The 18,211-nt window shown below is 45.8% G+C and overlaps 1 protein-coding gene across 4 annotated transcripts in view; it reads left to right on the forward strand.

Moving 5' to 3' along the window:
* PELI1 (pellino E3 ubiquitin protein ligase 1) overlaps nucleotides 1-18,211 on the forward strand; it is a 78,515-nt gene that overhangs the window by 40,144 nt on the left and 20,160 nt on the right. Inside the window, exon 1 of one of the 4 annotated variants that reach the window (XM_083495247.1) lies at nucleotides 6,395-6,598. The exons of the other annotated variants lie outside the window; for them this stretch is intronic. Coding sequence (XP_083351373.1) covers nucleotides 6,541-6,598 — 58 coding nt within the window. The 5' untranslated portion in view covers nucleotides 6,395-6,540. Of the gene's footprint in view, nucleotides 1-6,394; nucleotides 6,599-18,211 lie in introns of those variants that run through there. 4 annotated transcript variants of the gene reach the window in all.

Here is an 18,211-nt window from a genome sequence, read left to right on the forward strand (position 1 = left end):
GCAAAATTTGTGTGCTATCATTTAAGAATAAATTTGCTGCTTTTGTACTGACCCTTTTACAGCCAAATAGTGTTAACATCTCATATTTGTTAGGTTAAAGCTATAAAAGAAACAAGTAGATTTTTCCTGTCTTTGCCTATAAACCTTGAGATCACTAGCTTAGAGTGTTTTTAACTGTTTCTAGAATACTTTGTAGAAAAAATTGTATTATTGATACATTTGTAGCCCTGGACTCCTTTAGGAGAAAGGGTGGGATATACAGTGGTACCTTGGTTTAAGAACAGCTTAGTTTATGAACAACTTGGATTAAGAGCACTGCAAACCCAGAAGTAGGTGTTTTGGTTTGTGAACTTTGCCTTGGAATAAGAACATGTTTCGCTTCTTGTTGAGTGTGTTCTATTTGTAAATTTACTCCCCTGCTGCTATGGGAAAGCACGCCTTGGTTTAAGAACGCTTTGGTTTAAGAATGGGCTTCTGGAATGGATTAAGTTCGTAAACCAAGGTACCACTGTAAACTGAATTATTAGTAATGAAATTAAATTGTTAATTGTTAATTTACACTCCTAACCTGGACTACATGCTTAGTTCAACCCTGATGTTTTAAAATGGTGGTCCTACTGGATCAAATTCCCAGCAGGTAAAATCCTAGGGAGCCAGACAAGTGTCATATCAGGGACTGATAGGAGCTCAAGAGGCAGATGCCTAGTTACCTGTGGCCTCCATTGGAATATAAGAACTGGGATCAAAGTTGACATTCCATATTAGACGAATAGCACAGTGAAGCTTGCTGAACTGGTACCTGACTATGTATTGCAGATCATATAATTTGTTTTCAAGTAATGCTGGTTAGGCTTGTTGAGCAGTGGGTCAGCATTGCAGAGGATGTTAGCAGAGAAGGCAACATAGCAGCCTGTTTTTGTAGTTAGCTAGGTCATAGATGATAGGTTTAAGGAGGTTTTTAAGCTTCTCTGCTGGACACCCTGTAACATAACTTCCTAGCAAATGAAACAGATTTGCACTGAGGGTTTTAGAAGAGAATAAGAAAGAAGATAGCCAGTGCATGAAAGATCCTCTTGTCAGATTCCTGGATACTTTGGCATTCTTAATGGATATCTAAATTTCCACCTCTCGTTACAAAAAATGCTTGAGGAATACAGTGGTACCTTGGTTCTCAAACTTAATCCGTTCCGGAAGTCTGTTTCAAAACCAAAGCGTTCCAAAACCAAGGTACACTTTCCCATAGAAAGTAATGCAAAATGGATTAATCCATTCAAGACTTTTAAAAACAACCCCCAAAACAGCAATTTAACGTGAAGTTTACTATCTAACGAGAGCATTGATCCATAAAATGAAAGCAATAAACTGCAATCTACCCGGTATCAAAACCTGGCAGTGATCTACCCATTGTCATTGGAGGGATGAGGAGTGCATGCGGGGTGCGTGTGTGGAAGGAGGTGGCTAACTGGACGTGGGAGGGGAGAGTTTAAAGGGGGGAGGAAAGGGAAGCAAAAGTTCTCCACCCCCCCCAAGCAGCTCTCCCCCCACTCAAGCCAGCCCTTCTGGATCCCTCACCCACCCAGCGCCCTTCTTCACCTTCTTCAGGGCTGGCATGAACAGCCCCTGCCACTTGGGCACGTTCTCCTCGGTGAAGAACTCGTACTGCAGCGGCAGCGCCTACATCCTGCCTGTGCCATCCCATGCCCTGTGAGGGGAAGTGGCAGCAGTCACGGCTGAGGCCGAGCCACTTGCCATCACCGGGACCTGGAGCGGCAGCCGCAGGTGACATCCGGAACCGGAGGGGGGCAGAGGCAGCAGGAGTTGCCGGGGGTGGTTGCTGCTACAGTGGCGGTGGTGGAGGGACGCAGCATTGGGGGGAGATAGCGACATCCCTTGCCTGCATGCTTGCTGACCAGCCTGGCCTTCCCTCACTCAGTGCCGGGGCTGGCCTGGGACACGACACCGCCGGGCAGCCTTTCCCTCGCCCTGACTGAACGCGGCAAGCAGGGCAGAGGGTGGCCGAAAGGGTGACGAGGGGAAGCTTTGAATTCTCGGTTGGCGCAAGCGGGGGGGGGAGGGGCTGTTCTTACCTTGCCCTGACGTTTACAAGTGGCAAGTGGCACTAAAAACACTCAGTGTGAGTGTGGCACTCAAACAGGAGCATGTTTGGCTTCTGAAAAAAGTTTGCAAACCAGAACACTTACTTCTGGGTTTGTGGTGTTTGGGTTCCAAAGCCGTTCAAGGACCAAGGTACCGTTGTAGAAAAGCTTTGGCGGAGAGTTAAAATAGTATTGGTTTGTTTTGAAATATTTGTATATTCAAATGGATTTCATTTTTCTTTTGGAAGGCTGTCTTTCAGTTAACAATTCCAGGGTAAGGACACCATGTATTAAAGACTACCTACCTTTCTGCTGTAGATGATGATGATGATGATGATGATGAAGAATAAGAATAAGAATGTTATTATTTGTGCATCAGGAAAAGCTTTCTGACAGTAAGACTCCCTCAGGAGGTTGTGGACTCTCCTTCCTTCCTTTTAAGCAGAGGTTGGATAGCTGTCTGTCATGAATGCTTTAGCTGAGATTCCTCCATTGCAGTCCATCTAACTAGGTTGCTTCAGCCACTCTGGGCTCCTTGGTCTCAATGTTGCTCTTCTCAGGGCTGGGCGATAACTGCTTTCCAACATCGTAATGTACCACCAACTAAACACCACAATATGGTGGTATATCACAATGTCGGAAAGGAGCCCAAGTCAAAGCAGCAGCAGATGAGGCAGGTATGCGAACACTCTCTTCATAAGCTTGCCTCATCTGGGGTGGGGGAGCGAGCAGGCTGCCTTTCCTTCCCCGAGATGGAAGAAGCAGCCCATTCACACCTCCCCCCACCCATCCCAAGGCAGGTGGGACTGGTGAGGCTCAGCTGGGGGTAGGAGGGCTTCTTGGAGCCTTCTTGCCCCCTGGCTGAGCGAGCCCCATGTCCCACTGGTGAGCTGGAGGGACTGGGGACAGGGAGGTCCTTGTTGAAGCAGGGAGAGGAACAAGCTGTATTGCACCTTGCCGATCCAGCTTGTTTCTCCCTCTGTAGCAGTATGAGGGCAGACGGCGATGGCAGTTTCACTCAACAGTATATTGCTGGTGAAACCTCCACTGCTTCTGAGTCCCTCTGCCTCCAGGGTTGGCTGCTGCTTGTTTTTCCCTCAGTGCACTGGGCCCTGGGAGCAGAGGGACTCAGGAGGCGGTGGTTTCACCAGCGATATACCATTGATTGAAGCAGTCGTCACAGTCTGCCCCTAATGCTGGTCCTGGGTGATATATGGATATGTTGCCCAGGCCTACTCGCTACTGCGGAGGACCAAACCAGCAGCCACCACACTTGTTAGCATATTAGAATAGTGTTGCAATACAAAAACATACCTACCAGATGTGCTCTTTCGGTTCCTCACTGTTTTACAAGGCAGCCATTGGTGCTGATCAAGTTGTTTTGATTTATTCCAGCCATTTTGCAGTTCTAGGACTCTAGGTGAAACGTTTGGTTCCAAACCTTCCTTTATTCATTTATTTGGCAAGCCTCAGTCACGTGTGGTGGTCTCTGGCAATTTTCTGGTGCCAGGACCAAGATTGTCCCTTTGAAAAACCTCACTGATTCAGCCTGACAGAGAACTAAATTGCTTTTGAATGTAAGTTTCAGAAGACTATCACAGAAAACACACACATTGCATAATACGCCATTCACTGCATGACATTAACCTCTGCAGTCGGATAGCGCCACATGAAACCTTCCTCTGTGGCTCTCCAGGTGCTCTTGGGCTCCCAGCACCCATCAGCCCCTGCCAGCATGGTCAATCACGTGGGATGATGGAAGTTGTAGTCCAGAGGGCTGCAGGCTACACATCCTGGTTGGAGCAGTGTATTCATAATGCACAAGTATCTTAAACATGAAAGTACAATATGGAATAGTGAGTGGCTGCAAAAACGTTTTATATACTAGTGAGCCAGAACCCAGAAACTGGAGCCAAAAGCCCAAATTTTGTCACATCAAATTGCTGTTTACAATAAACTTCATAAATCATGGAAATTTGTATTCTAATCAGACAAATTTTATTTATCAGGCACAGGTGGTAGTCGGCATCATCAGAATCATAAACTTCATTTTGGCGGCTGCTTGCTATCTTACTTGCAAATGGTGCAATATTAGAGCAAATAGAGGAATGGGGCTTTATGGATTAGCAGCAAGGATATATGAAGACTAATAAAATACAATTTAGGCTTACCTAAAACTTGCTGCCCTTAACTTTTAAGACTTAATTCTGTAAGCTGCCCCCTCCCCCCAAAAACAAGTCTCATATGGAGACAGTCACTCACGGACACCCAAGTCTAGCACTCAGGGTATAATGAATGTGGTGCTTGCAAGAGAACTAGAAACTTACTACAGTCAGTGTCCGTTTCGTGTGGGGGTTCTGTTCCTGGCCCCTGCACACGTCAGTGGAGCCCCACCCCAGTTAGGGCTCCCCTTTTAGTGATTCTTTCGGGTGACTTGGGTTCAGCGCTGCATGCATGTACAATCGTACGTCATTCAGATGCGCGTTAATCGGTCATTGTCTGTAGTCTTTTGGAATGTATTTGATTTGGAAGTTCAAGCAAAAATAACTGATGTGAGTGTTAGAGTGATTTTACTTACAGGAACACCTTTGAAAGTTTACTCTGCTCCAAGCATGTCTAGTGCATTGGTGCAAGACCATTCAAGGTGGTGTCAGACTTGGCTGCATTTCTTTGTTCTGTCAAACACATGAAAATTAAATGCTGATAAGATGGAACAAGCCAAGAATGATGTGGCAAAGTCCTATGGAGAGTAGGGTTGTATGCCTATTTGAAGCTGCAGGTAACTTTCCTTTTGTGAACATGAGTCATGGTTGTAAAACTCCTATTTGTTTTATAAATATAGGGGTTTGTGGTGGTGACGGCAGTTGAGAGCAGATCTATGGAAGTTTTTATCAGTTTTTTGTCGTCTTCCTACCTGGTGATAGCAGAGTTTTCATCAGAAGTCTCTGAAAGGTTCCTGGTCAGTATTGGTTTATCATATGTTGAGATTCCTGCATTTCAGGGGGTTGGACTAGATGACCCTTGGGATCCCTTCCAACTCTACAATTCTGTGATTCTAGTAGCTTTTTTCTCCACTTTTTGTGGGGGGGGGACAGACCTTGACAAATCAGATTATAGCAAGTCCACATTTTGCTGTTACCTTGGTTACCGTGTGCCTAATTCACCGGTGCTTTTTCTCTGGTGTCTTGTGAATCTTGTGTGAAACAGAAGCTGCTTAGGTCAAAATAGAGCACTTGCTTCAAGGTCAGCACTGATTCCTAACTTGGTTCCAAGTGATGATTTTGTCTTAAATACGTAAACCTTAAAATGTAGGCCTTGCATATTTTTGAGAACTGGGCATCTGGATATAGGGCAAGATGTAGCCCAAATGTCATACTACCAATCTCTGAAAGCAGTTTCAACTTCAAGTATCCTTGGAGATGGCTTCCTAATTCTGAAAGTGATTGGCTCAATGTGTTCCTGGTTTGATACCAAGGGGCACAACTGAGAAACACAGAAGGGCCCTGGAAAAAGGCACACTTCCTCCCCCCCCCCCAATCTGGGCTCACCTTCACACTGGAGAGTGGTGTGTCTGCATATACAGTACTGACCATCCCTGCCCTAAGAACATAAAGCGTAAGGAGAGGCAGCTGGATCCGCCAATGGCCCTTCTAGTCAGTGTCTTGTTCTCACATTGGCCACCCAGATGCCCATGGGAAAACCTGCACAGCACTTGCAACAGGTATTCAGAAACATTGCCTTTAGGGGTGGCACCCTCACGTCAGGTGTTTCTCTCTAAAAGTGGGTGGCCACAGCGTGTGCCTGTTTGCTGGAAGTTGTGTTGTAGCTCTGTTTCAAAACTGCCTGTGCTCGAGGCGTTTCTAACTGCTGCTGTTCTAATACCTCCTGCATGAGAAAGTCACCGATGATGTGGGAGGTGAAGGAAGCTAGTTGGTCTAGTAAATGCTAATTTTAAAAAAGCCCCATAGTGTACCATATATTGGTACAGTTATGTAACACAGGCTGACGAGGAAATAGAACAGTCTCTCTGTCTCCCTCCCTCCAAACCTGACAAGCTGTTGGGAATTCAGTATGTCTTTTCCGGGTGGAGAAGAGTGTATTCCACACCCTCCCTCCACTTCCTTTTCTTCCTTTTGGAGTTTCTAGATTCATTTTGGGAAGGTAAGCAAGATGCTAGCTCTGCCTCCAGCCAATAGGATTGGGCTTCTGCCAAGTGCTTACCTCTTTTGCGTAGCTTGGGCCCAGCCTCCTTTGCAAGTGGTGTGTATAACTCCAGTGACCAGAGTAAAAGAACAGGGAGAGCCAGGCGGGCGCACTCTAGCTTGGGAGCCAGCCGCCCGCCCGTGTACCTGTGGATTGTGTGGAATTCACACTTCTCTTCCTTTCCCCTCTTTAATTTGAAGAGGTTGGCTTTCTCTCTCTTGTTTCTGCCAGCATATTGTGAATGTCTCTCTGTGTGGAGGAGGCTGGGCAAACAGCACAAAGAACAGCGAGGCTCGCTGGTAAGTGTTTCAGTCCAAGTCTCTTTGTTGTAATATCTTGTTTCTGTCTCCGGAAGATTTTTTTTTTTGAATGCACAAAGGATAGCTTAAACATATATTGTAAGATTAGCTAAAAGGTGACCTGACAACAGATACCTGTTTAATGTGTGTGTGTCCCCCCCCCCTTTCTTGTCTTTACCAGAATAAAATGTTTTGTATGTGGTTGGCTACACAATCCTGGCATGTTCTGAAAAGTAAATCCCATCAAAATCAATAAAATTGGGCCATGGATTCTAAGTGGATTTAGGTTTCGTGATTTCTATCTCATTTCTCATGTATGAGTGAGATTTCTAGCAGGGGGAAGCAATTTTCTAATGAAATGATTGCATACTGTAAGCTTGTTAGTATTCAGTAGCTTTTGGGGGAAAGCATGTTTTAAAAATTGATTACTTTAGAAAAGGGTGCTCTTAATATGTTTGTAAGAGGATCTGCTGTTACTGGTGAATTGGGAAGTATATTGCAGTTCTTTGTCTAGGCTGGTTATTTCAAAGGAATTTAAAAATGAATAAACATTGATCACAGGGAAACAAAGCAAATTGAGAACCATCATGTTGCAGAACCCGTGAGATGTAATTCAGATATTACACCAGGTTCTTTTCTCTCTTTGAAGCTTACATTCCAGATCAAGCCTTGTACTCAGCATTTGAAGCACCCGCCTCTTATTTAGAATCATAGAATTGTAGAGTTGGAAGGGACCACAAGGGTCATCTAGTCCAACCCTCTGCAATGCAATGCAGGAATCTTTTGCCCAACGTGGGGCTCAGACTCACAAACCTGAGATTAAGAGTCTCATATTCTATCCCAGTTTCTGGTAACTTCCCTTTCTCGACAGAATTGATGACTTTGCCACTGAATCCTTATAGCATTTCAAAAACCTAGGATAGTGAATGCCTACCTTTGAAATAGGCAGTATTTTGTGGGGGTGGAGTTTGAGAGAAGGGGAGGCGCCAAGATAAGTGGATAGGAAAAACTGAGGAAGAATGGCAGAGGAGTATAAAATTGCTTGCTTGGTTTTAACAGCAGAGGCAGGATAGCAGTGTGTGTGTGTGTGTGTGTGTGTGTGTGTGTGTGTCTCTAAGATGTTAACCAGGGATGGCTACACTCTTTGGAACTGGAGCTTTGAGTGATTTTACTTAGAGGGGGTTGCAATAACAATTGAGTCATTTTCAGTCATCAACCCTGCTAACAATCATCTCAGAAACCCTTGTGTCACTGCCATAAATGTTATACCTCATTTGTAAGGCTAATTTCAGGTAATTAGGTGACAGGAGCACAAGAACCACAATCATATTTGCACATGTATAGAGAGAAGGCAGAATAAAAATCTGGCAGATTTTAAAATCTAGCTTTTGGCTGTGGGGGTTGTAATATATGTTAATAGTGCACCATGTTTGGGTTTGTTAGCTGCCATGACTTTCTTTTGAAAATTGGGCAGGATGTAAGTTGTTGGTTTTTTTTTAATTGTTTTAGCACTATGTAGTCATATCATATTCTGTTGAAATATAACTTATTCCTGTGGTACAGTTAGGGAAGTGATCTGGTTGATTGGGTTTATTATATTTCTATGGCACTTTTCATTCAAATGAATTTCAAATGAATTTCATTCAAAAGGTAAAGGTCAAGGGACCCCTGACCGTTACGTCCAGTTGTGGATGACTCTGGGGTTGCGGCGCTCATCTTGGCCGAGGGAGCTGGCGTACAGCTTCCGGGTCATGTGGCCACTTCTGGCAAACCAGAGCAGCACACGGAAATGCCATTTAGCTCCATAAAGGTAAAGGAGCCCTGACAGTTGAGTCCAGGGGATTCGAACTGCCGACCTTCCGATTGGCAAACCCTAGGCTCAGTGGTTTAGACCACAGCGCCACCCGTGTCCATAGCTACTGATAAACCCATCTTCCATGAATGTTTTAACCTTCTTTAAAAGGGTATGCATACACCCCCATATATACACACTAGCACCACGATCCCAGAAATAAAATGTTTTGCATTTATATCCTACTTTTTTCTCCAACGAGCTCAAGGTTCTTGCACTCCTTAATTTATCCTCACAACAGCCCCTGCGAGGTAGGTTAGCCTGAGAGATTGTGGTTGGTCACCCAATGAGTTTAATGGCTGAAGGGGGATTTGAATGTGGTATCTCTGGTCCTAGTCCAGCACTCTAACCGCTACACAACACTGTTAAAAACTCATTGTACATATAGAGATATACATGCCAGCGAGGGTTCCTTTTGCTTTCCATGCCTATATCTGCACACACAGAGCTTTTTCTGACATTTTCTAAGTGGAAGTTCATTGAAGTATGGTAGCGGTGCATGTGGCTAGTGACCAGCACGTGCCAACTTCAAACTGGGGACTCAGGAGTTTCAGTGTAACAAGTCTCATCCCTATTGATGTTTAGTATAGCCTATGCCAGTGTTTCCCAACCTTTTTTGGGCAAAGGCACACTTGTTTCATGAAAAAAATCTCGAGGCACACCACCATTACAGCCCCGTGACGTCAGCGCGCAGCGTCACGCCGGGAGGGACATGAATTGCTAGCAAATTACATAATCACCTCCTTGAGGGCTGGCTCATCTTCTCCGAAGGCAGAACCCCATTAATTAACAGCACAGACTCACACCATAGCCAAGACGAGGGGGGAAAACCTCAGTCATGCACAGTCATGTACATGTGGGGGCTAAATGAGGACGAAGACCGGGCAGAGAGCAGGGTTCAAATCACCCCACCTGGCCAGGACAATCCCTGGGTGCTCCCTTGGGCCACTCGCCTGACCCACCTCGCAGGGCTGTTGTTGCGAGGATAACACGGGGAGAACCACGCGCGCCCCCGGGAGCTCCTTGGAGGAGAAAGCGGGCGATGAATGCAATGCACGAAATATATGAGAGGCGACCAGGTTTTGCAGGTGAGGGGCCCCCGCCAGCCTCCGCTTCCAACACCCAGCGCAACGACGCCGAAGTTTCCCCCCGGGCTCGGCTCGGGGAGCAGCGCTGCTCCCCCCCAGCTCCCCTTCGCCCTCCCGGCTCTCTCTGCCGCCCACTGGGGACCCCCCTCACCTGCCAAGTCCGGAGCGCCGGTGGAAGTTGCATGCATGCATGCAGGGCGCCGCGTTGCCATTGCATTGCACTGCACTCCATGCAACGCCTGCACGCATGCATTGCCTTGCACACCCGCCAAGGGGTCTCCCCGCGGTCCGATGCGTCCCCTCCGGCGCGGATGCAGCATTGCAAAAATAAAAAACCCCCGACGCAGCCCTACCTGGGGGGCAGCCTCCGCCTCTGCCGCTCCGCCTCCACGGGGATCCCCGGGCTCCATCCTGCCGCCCGATCTCCGCGGGGGCGCAGGCAAGCTGCACGGGGTCTGCGCGGAAGAGCCCCTGCCCGCCCGGCTGCCGCCGCTGCGCTCATTCCATGGCCGGGAGAAGAGCGCTTCAAACAAAACGCCCAGCCCGCCAGGCCACACTGGGAAACGTAGTTTGCGCACCCCGCGTGGGCGCGGAGCCCAAGGGCGAGGGGACTACGGATCCCGGCAGCCCCTGCGCCGGGGATGGAGGGGGAGAGGCCGGGTGCAGGGATGGAGGGATGGGTGGGCGAGCGAGTGAGTGAGTGGCAGCCGCCAAGCCTTGGCCGAGAGCCAGGAAGGGCCTCCCCGGAGGAAGAAGAAGAAGAAGAAGAGTTTGGATTTGATATCCCGCCTTTCACTCCCCTTCAGGAGTCTCAAAGCGGCTAACATTCTCCTTTCCCTTCCTCCCCCACAACAAACACTCTGTGAGGTTAGTGGGGCTGAGAGACTTCACAGAAGTGTGACTGGCCCAAGGTCACCCAGCAGCTGCATGTGGAGGAGCGGAGACGCGAACCCGGTTTCCCAGATTACGTGACTACCGCTCTTAACCACTACACCACACTGGCTGGTGGAGGAGGAGGGAGGCGCAGAGCGGGAGGGAGGGAGGGAACCCCAGGGGTCATCTAGTGACGGCGCCCCAATCGAAAATTTGACTTTAAAAAAAAAAAATCTTTCGAATTTTTTAATTTTTCCCGCGGCACACCAGGCAACATCTCGTGGCACACTAGTGTGCCGCGGAACAGTGGTTGGGAAACACTGGCCTATGCATGTACAGTTGTACCTTGGAAGTCGAACAGAAACCGTTCTGGAAATCCGTTCGACTTCCAAAACGTTCAGAAACTAAAGCACAGCTTCTGATTGGCGGCAGGAAGTTTCTGCAGCCAATTGGAAGCCGCGGAAGCCCCGCCAGACATTCGGCTTCCAAAAATAGTTCACAAACTATTCCAAACACTTCCACAGTGAAGGCTGAGGGAAGGGATTCATTTAGCTTCTCTGCCATCTCCCTGTTCTCCTTCAATACTTCATTCAGACTTTTACGTTCTAAAAATCCTGCCTCCTTGACTGATTTCCTGCTTTTCATATATTTAAAGGAATATTCACTGATTCCTCACCTTCAGTGATATGCTCCTAAAATTCCTGACTTGGTCATATTATTATCCAACTTACACCCCCCCCCCTCCAGTTTATTATCCTTTTTCAATTTCCCCCTGTTTCACAGGACGACTTCTTTTATTGCTTCATTCACACGGCTATTTAGCCACACTGGCATCCATTTGGACTTGTGTGAAACTTTCCTAATCTGAGCCTCTGTTATAGTGGTTTTAAATAGTGTTATAGACATGACAAACATAGAAATTAATAAATGCTGTGATTTTTGTTATTTGTGGTATGAAGGGAGAATGCAAGCTGCAAATGAATTCCTGGGCTGAGTTATGCAATCCAGCTTGGCTGGCTGAGGGAAGAGCAGACCTGCTAGCACTACAAAATGGTGCTGATGGGCCACAGAAGGGTCATTCGGCCTGGGGAGTGAGATGTCACAAAGGTTGCCCAGGGTAACTGTGTGTTTGAGAGGGACAGGAAAAGGGGAGTGTTGAAACAGGCTGTTACCTTTATGGAGCTAAAAGCGAACTGCCGCTTGAAAAGTACTTTATTGGGATTTTAATAACAGTAACAATAAACAATAGTGGAAATAAGAGAGGTTAGAACAAGAATTAAAATGAAAGTACAACAGTTCTGAAAAGTAGACATATCATGTATAAAACTAATTGGAACAAAACATACTTCTAATAACTTATGTCTATCTCAGTTGCACTTTTGGTCTCTAGATTACAGACAATTCTGTATGTATTTTCAGTGAGTAAGTTGGAAAGTAATGTCAAAATGTTGAGGGAAGGGATAGAAAGGAATGTTTTTCCATGCCAGTTTGCCAGGGATTTGCTAAATCAGATGTTCAGACTCTGGGGCCATGAAGCAGAGGAAGGCTGCTGCCTTCATGCCCTGATGGCAGGCTGGCCGCCAAGGAGCCATGGTGTTTTGAAATCAGGTTTTCCAGCTGCAAAATTCCCTGTGAGACACGCCCTCCCCCCAAATCAAATGAACACAACGCATGTTTTGCTCCCTGCTTACAGTCTGTGTCAGTGGTGGTTTCTCCATAGGAACCAGTAGTTCTTATCTACAATACTGTAACTAACAGAACAATCCAACGGCTTTGCAATGGTGTAAATCTTAACTCAGTGACACAATGGTGGAAGGTCCATTGGATCATCCCATCCTGATATCTATTCCTGCTGCCTGATGAGAATTGTGTGGCCAAAATTGGTACCTCTCAAGCACTGGACTTCTCCAGTTTTCACCAAGTTTACCTGTTGAGCTCAACTTGGCTGGTTGCTTAAGATGCTTCGTTTTACACTGCAGTCAGTAGCGCTTGTAGTACAGACTTTTAGTACTGACTACTGTTAGCTCACAGAGGAAGGAGAACATCTCCTGGTGCCATGTGGTATTATTATTGTTTGGTTGTTTGTGGTTTTAGGGCATACGCATGGCTTTAAAAAAAGGAATAGAAAGCAGGATAACTACCCCCCCCCCGATTGAAAACATCCCTGTGCTGTGCCAAACGCAGACTCTGGTTTGTGCTTGTCCTAGCCAGCAAAGAATCTCCAAAAGCTACAATCTTCATCCCTGGTGTTGCTAAATTCTTACACTGAGATTCAGTGTTTGTTCTCTCTATTTAGGAAAATACCACAAGACAGGCCCAATCTTCATTGCCTGCAAGGTTTTCCCTTCTCTCAATTTATAGCAGCTGCAGCACAATCTGCAAGGGTTGTGCTCAAAAGTAAAAGCAGGGCCCAATTGCCCGTGGAAACAGAAATTTTGCATCCATTGCAATGTGTTAGCATGGGTGACAAAGCATGCCCTGCCTGAGGGTGGAGGTGGCCCTAGCCCCAAATAAGGTGTGTTAATATAGTTTGGGCAGTTTAAGTATGTAAATGGAGCACATTCAGCCATTGTGTAATTTGTGTCCATACTGTCCCTGACATTGCCTGTCATTTAACACATACACCTAATGTGTCTCATTCTCCCCCACCCCAGTTGATCCATCTGCACTTCCTTCCCACCCAACTGCAAATTTGTGCCCAACTGCACCTCCCCCCCCCCCCCCCGGCAAGGAACTATGTAGGTAGAAGTGCCACAGAGGCACACTCACAGTTAAAGGTATATGGCAATAGCACACTGCAGACTTTAAAATAGCCACCTTGTGCAAAAAGATACATGTAATTCTGTGAGATTGTGTGTGGGAAGCTGAGAACATCACAGATAATACGTAGGATGGTGTTGTGATTTCCTCAGAGTAGGATCATCTGTTGCTTTTGCATAACAGCAAAATGTTCCCGGGTTAATAGACTTTATATAGGTTTTGTGTTTGGCCTCAACCTCTAAAGCAGGGGTGAATAATAGGATCTGGCCAATCCTCCATAGGCCACTTTGACAGGGGAGTGGGACTGCCCACCTGTCAGTCATGGGGCATCTATTTATGTCGGGAGATTCAAGCTGCAAACTCTGCAAAGGAGGAATCAGTAGCACTCGCTCACACGTGTGCTCCATTTCTTCCTTTCCTCCTTTGCAATTGTTGTTGTTTAGTCGTTTAGTCGTGTCCGACTCTTCGTGACCCCCTGGACCAGAGCACGCCAGGCACTCCTGTCTTCCACTGCCTCCCGCAGTTGGGTCAGACTCATGTTTGTAGCTTCGAGAACACTGTCCAACCATCTTGTCCTCTGTCGTCCCCTTCTCCTTGTGCCCTCCATCTTTCCCAGCATCAGGGTCTTTTCCAGGGAGTCTTCTCTTCTCATGAGGTGGCCAAAGTATTGGAGTCTCAGCTTCACGATCTGTCCTTCCAGTGAGCACTCAGGGCTGATTTCCTTAAGAATGGATACGTTTGATCTCGTAGTCCATGGGACTCTCAAGAGTCTCCTCCAGCACCAGAATTCAAAAGCATCAATTCTTTGGCGATCAGCCTTCTTTATGGTCCAGCTCTCACTTCCATACATCACTACTGGGAGAACCATGGCTTTAACTATACGGACCTTTGTTGGCAAGATGATGTCTCTGCTTTTTAAGATGCTGTCTAGGTTTGCCATTGCCTGTCTCCCAAGGAGCAGGCGTCTTTTAGTATCGTGACTGCTGTCACCATCTGCAGTGATCATGGAGCAATGGCAAAAGACAAATCAATGTCAGACCAGGATGGGCAAGATAAGATAGGGTTCCAACTTGCTTCTGGGCCCCTTTATGTTGTTTAGGTGCCTCTTTTGTATCAGTGGAATAAGCTAATGCAAGTTAATCTATATAAACCAGGCTAAAGTTGCATGCTGGTGTTTGAATCCCTGGTGAGTGGTTTGACATGCGCACACATTGTCGGGCAAACTTTGTTCAGTGCATGGACCTAATGTAGGCTCCATCGAGAGAGAGATTCCCTCCATTTGTCAGGCCATTCCCTACTTTTGAAACTGTTTTATGAGGTGGCACTTTGCAGACACTATGAGAGAGAAAGGAAACCTGCTTCACCAGAGTTATCAGCGTGGTACTGATTTTTAAATACAAGTGCAGCAGTTCTATTTGAGTTAACCTCTTGCTCCATCTACCTCAGCATTCCTGTATGCTCTGCAGTGGTGGCCATGTGCTAATAAACAGATCATGTAGGCCATTGTGATAGAGTAACCACTTGGATCAGTTAGCCTGGATGTTACAGATTTCTCTCAGGTCCATGAATTTCCCCAAATAAGGTTGAACAGATTTAGCAGGAACAACCCTTAATGTAACGAACTGGCTATGGCAGCCCTTTGCATAGGTTTTGGGGGAGGGTTGTTCCCCAGCACCTGTTTCCATTGCAGTGCGAAACCTCAGTCCCAGTGCATTGCTTGTTGCTTCGGGAGCTTGGCCAAGTGGTGTAGGCTGACAATTGTAATGAAGAACAAGCACACTTGCAAAGGAGCTGCCAAGTCTTCCAGGCTGCCTTGTTGCTATGCTAGGCTTTGCATTCTTTTCTTGCCCCCTCATATGTGTGTGCTCAGAGTCTGCCAGATTCTGAATTAAGCAGCAGAATGGTACTGAATTATCAACTTTTAAAAAACAACAGCGTGGAAACTCAGTGTTGTCCATTAGGAATTAGGAATTCCTTTAAATAGATATGTGATTGAATTTCCCCTTGGCATATTGTTTTTGGCTGACAAAAGTGGGCCATGGGAGACTCTTTAGGTTCTAAAGATTTCAAATTAGTATGCTTCCAAAGGGAAGAGAGGGTGAATTTGTGCTACTGGTGTCAAAGTTATACTTCCACTTCCACCTACTGCTGCTATCTTTTTGAACCTTGCCTGCACTGGGTGAATTGAGGATGTAACTTTAAAGCTATGCATACAAAGGCTTCTGAGGTGAGAACATGCAGGATGCTTCTAAACAAAAGGGGGGTGTGTGTGTGTGTGTGTGTGTGTGTTAGAGGAGAGGGGGGACAAGAGGAGAGAAAGTTTAAAAGAAGAAGGACTTTCCAGGGCAGTGTTATGTGAACCAGATAATCAAAGAAGTAGAAATGCTTGGCACAATTTTGAAAGTTAAAACTTTCAAGAAATGGAATTAATAGTGTCCAGTGTTGTGTAGTTCCATAAGCCAACCTCTCTTATCAAAGTGAAACCCTTGCATGTTGCATGCTTAGTTCTTATGCAGTCAAATAGAATTATGTGAGTGGAGTTAAGCCCAGTAGCAAAACATGTTCTAAAACCATTTAATAGCTTTTTAAGGAGCCAAAGCACCAGTAAACAAGATAACCAATTCACTAAATAATATCCTCTACATTTGTCATGCACAATAAGTGCATGCTCAGGATTAGTGCAAGAAAGTTGCATGCATATACTTATAACTATTTTACAAATGTGTACCTCCTTACATTCCGTTTTGAAGAGCTATAGCTTTGTATCAGGCAGGAAAGGGGGAAGGGAATGCAGCTTCCCAGAAACTGGGTTTTTCAACGCTGTATCTTCCTCCTACCCCCTCCTTTTGTTGCATCTAGTAAAAATGGCTGACTTTACTAGTTTTAAAACAGCATAAAGCAATGGTTAAGAGTGTTAGAGTTTTGGATTTGGGAAGCCAAGATTCAAATCCTGGCTTAGTTGTGAAGCTCCCTGGGCTTACCTTGGGCAAGTCACTTAGCCCAAACAACCTGTTAGGAAAGTTGTAAAATTGAAAATGTGACTTTGAACTCCCCTAGGACAACTATGGTTGTTATAACTAAGGTGGCCATTGAAGTGCTTCAAGAATAACCACTATCAGGATAACTCAATATGGAAAGACTTATCCACAAACTTTGGTGCATGGGAGGCACCCTGTTGAAGGGTGTGGAGGGGAGACTGTGTGTTGGCAAGGTGTAGCTTTTTCCTCAGAAAAGAAGTTGCTTGGCCAGTGGTTTGAGATTTATTTGGCTGCATTCAGACAGTTCTTTATTCCATCTTCCTGATACTTACGTTTTAATTTTGGAAAAACTGGAGGCCAAATTCCCCACCATTGATCTGCTAATTACCACACAAGGGAGGTTAATGACAATTTCAAGCTTGCGAGAGAGCGGGGCTTTGACACCCAGGACCCCCTGCCTGAGCTCCTCTCTGGCCTGCAACATTCCAAAGACATTCCTATAAATGATGCTGAAGTTTGCCTTGCCAAGTTGTGTGTGTGTGTGTGTGTGTGTGTGTGTGTGTGTGTTTTGACAGGGTGATCCTGAATGGTTCATTACCAGGTGACCTGCCAGGGGAGTTCACGTTTGTTTCCTGGCGAGGAAATAGTGTGTTCGACTACATCTTAGGGTCCTCAGCACTGATAAGTCAGTTTGAAACAGCTCAGGTGGTAGACCACATCGAGAGTGGTCGCCTCTCTGTGATCTTAACTATCAACTCCCCCTTTCCCATGTGCCCCCGTCAGGACCCCCCTGTCAATGGAAGTGACTCAGCTTGAGCCATGAACTTTGCCGTGAGCGACCACACCACTAGCGATTATTCATCCTTGACCTTGGCCACCAAATTTGACTGTCCCACGCTTGTGCCTCTGCCTCTGTTCCCTGATGCAAGCAAAGATGTTGCGCTTAGGAGCCCTTGGACCACAGACTCACCTTACAAACTTCTCCAACAGTTCTAAAGTGAGACCATGTTGGAATACAGAGCTTCTATAATTAACTCAGTAAACCCCCAAGAAGCTATTGAAACATTTGAAATCCTAATAAGATCTCTAAATGAGTTTTCAAAACAACAATTCAAGATGCAGAAACAATCCAGGGAGCCCTTTGCTGCTCTCTGGTTTGGGAAAGAATTCAGAGCACTCAGAGCACACATCCGGAGCATCTCTTGACACCATCATAAGGAAGAGGCAAGATTTTTGAGTGATGCCATGAAATTCTGTCACCATAGATCCTAAGAGCCACTTTTGTATCTCACGACGTCCGGACGGTTTTATCCTAACGTACCTCTTACTATGTTTTATTACCCATATTGTGTTCTGATCCATATATACAACACACTCTTTCTATGCCAGTAAAGGAGATTGATTGATTGATTGATTGATTGATTGATTGATTAATACTTGTTATTTTTCATGCTTTATGTGACCTATCAAATAACCTACAAGCCACTTGTAGAATCTAGCAGAAGTTTAGCACTTATTTCTCTGTCAATTGCTTCCAGAAAAAAATCCAGTTCAACCCTGTCAAATCACTGGATTTCAAATGATTGTAATTTCACATGATAAAGTTTGGGGTAGTATCCCAGCATGCAGTTCTTTCCTTCTGTTCAAAATTTAGTGTGAGATGGTGGTATATGGACCAAAAAGCCACCATCCCATAACACAACATACACCATAGTGTAAAAGGAGCATTAGAAATCAGAACAGAAGCACTAGCATTCTATCCAGTAATACTAATGCAATAAATCCCACATCTGAATGCAGCCTTTGAAAGAAGCATTGTTCTCTCTCCAGCGCAGAAATAACACTCCCCAAATGTTATGCAGTGCAGACATAAAACTCAACATTAGCATGCCACAGGAGTGGCTGGGTGATCATATCTTTCTTGTGCCTTCCCTCTTCCTCACACGACCTGTGCTAACTATGATAAAGATACTCCTAAATCCTGGCTGTAGAATAATTTGTTCGTTCCCACCCCACCACAAAAAATCATGGTTAAGAGGAAGAATGCAATGCCTTGTTCCCA

Source organism: Podarcis liolepis (assembly GCF_965112155.1).
Source record: "Podarcis liolepis genome assembly, chromosome: 3".
Classification (NCBI taxonomy): Eukaryota; Metazoa; Chordata; class Lepidosauria; order Squamata; family Lacertidae; genus Podarcis; species Podarcis liolepis.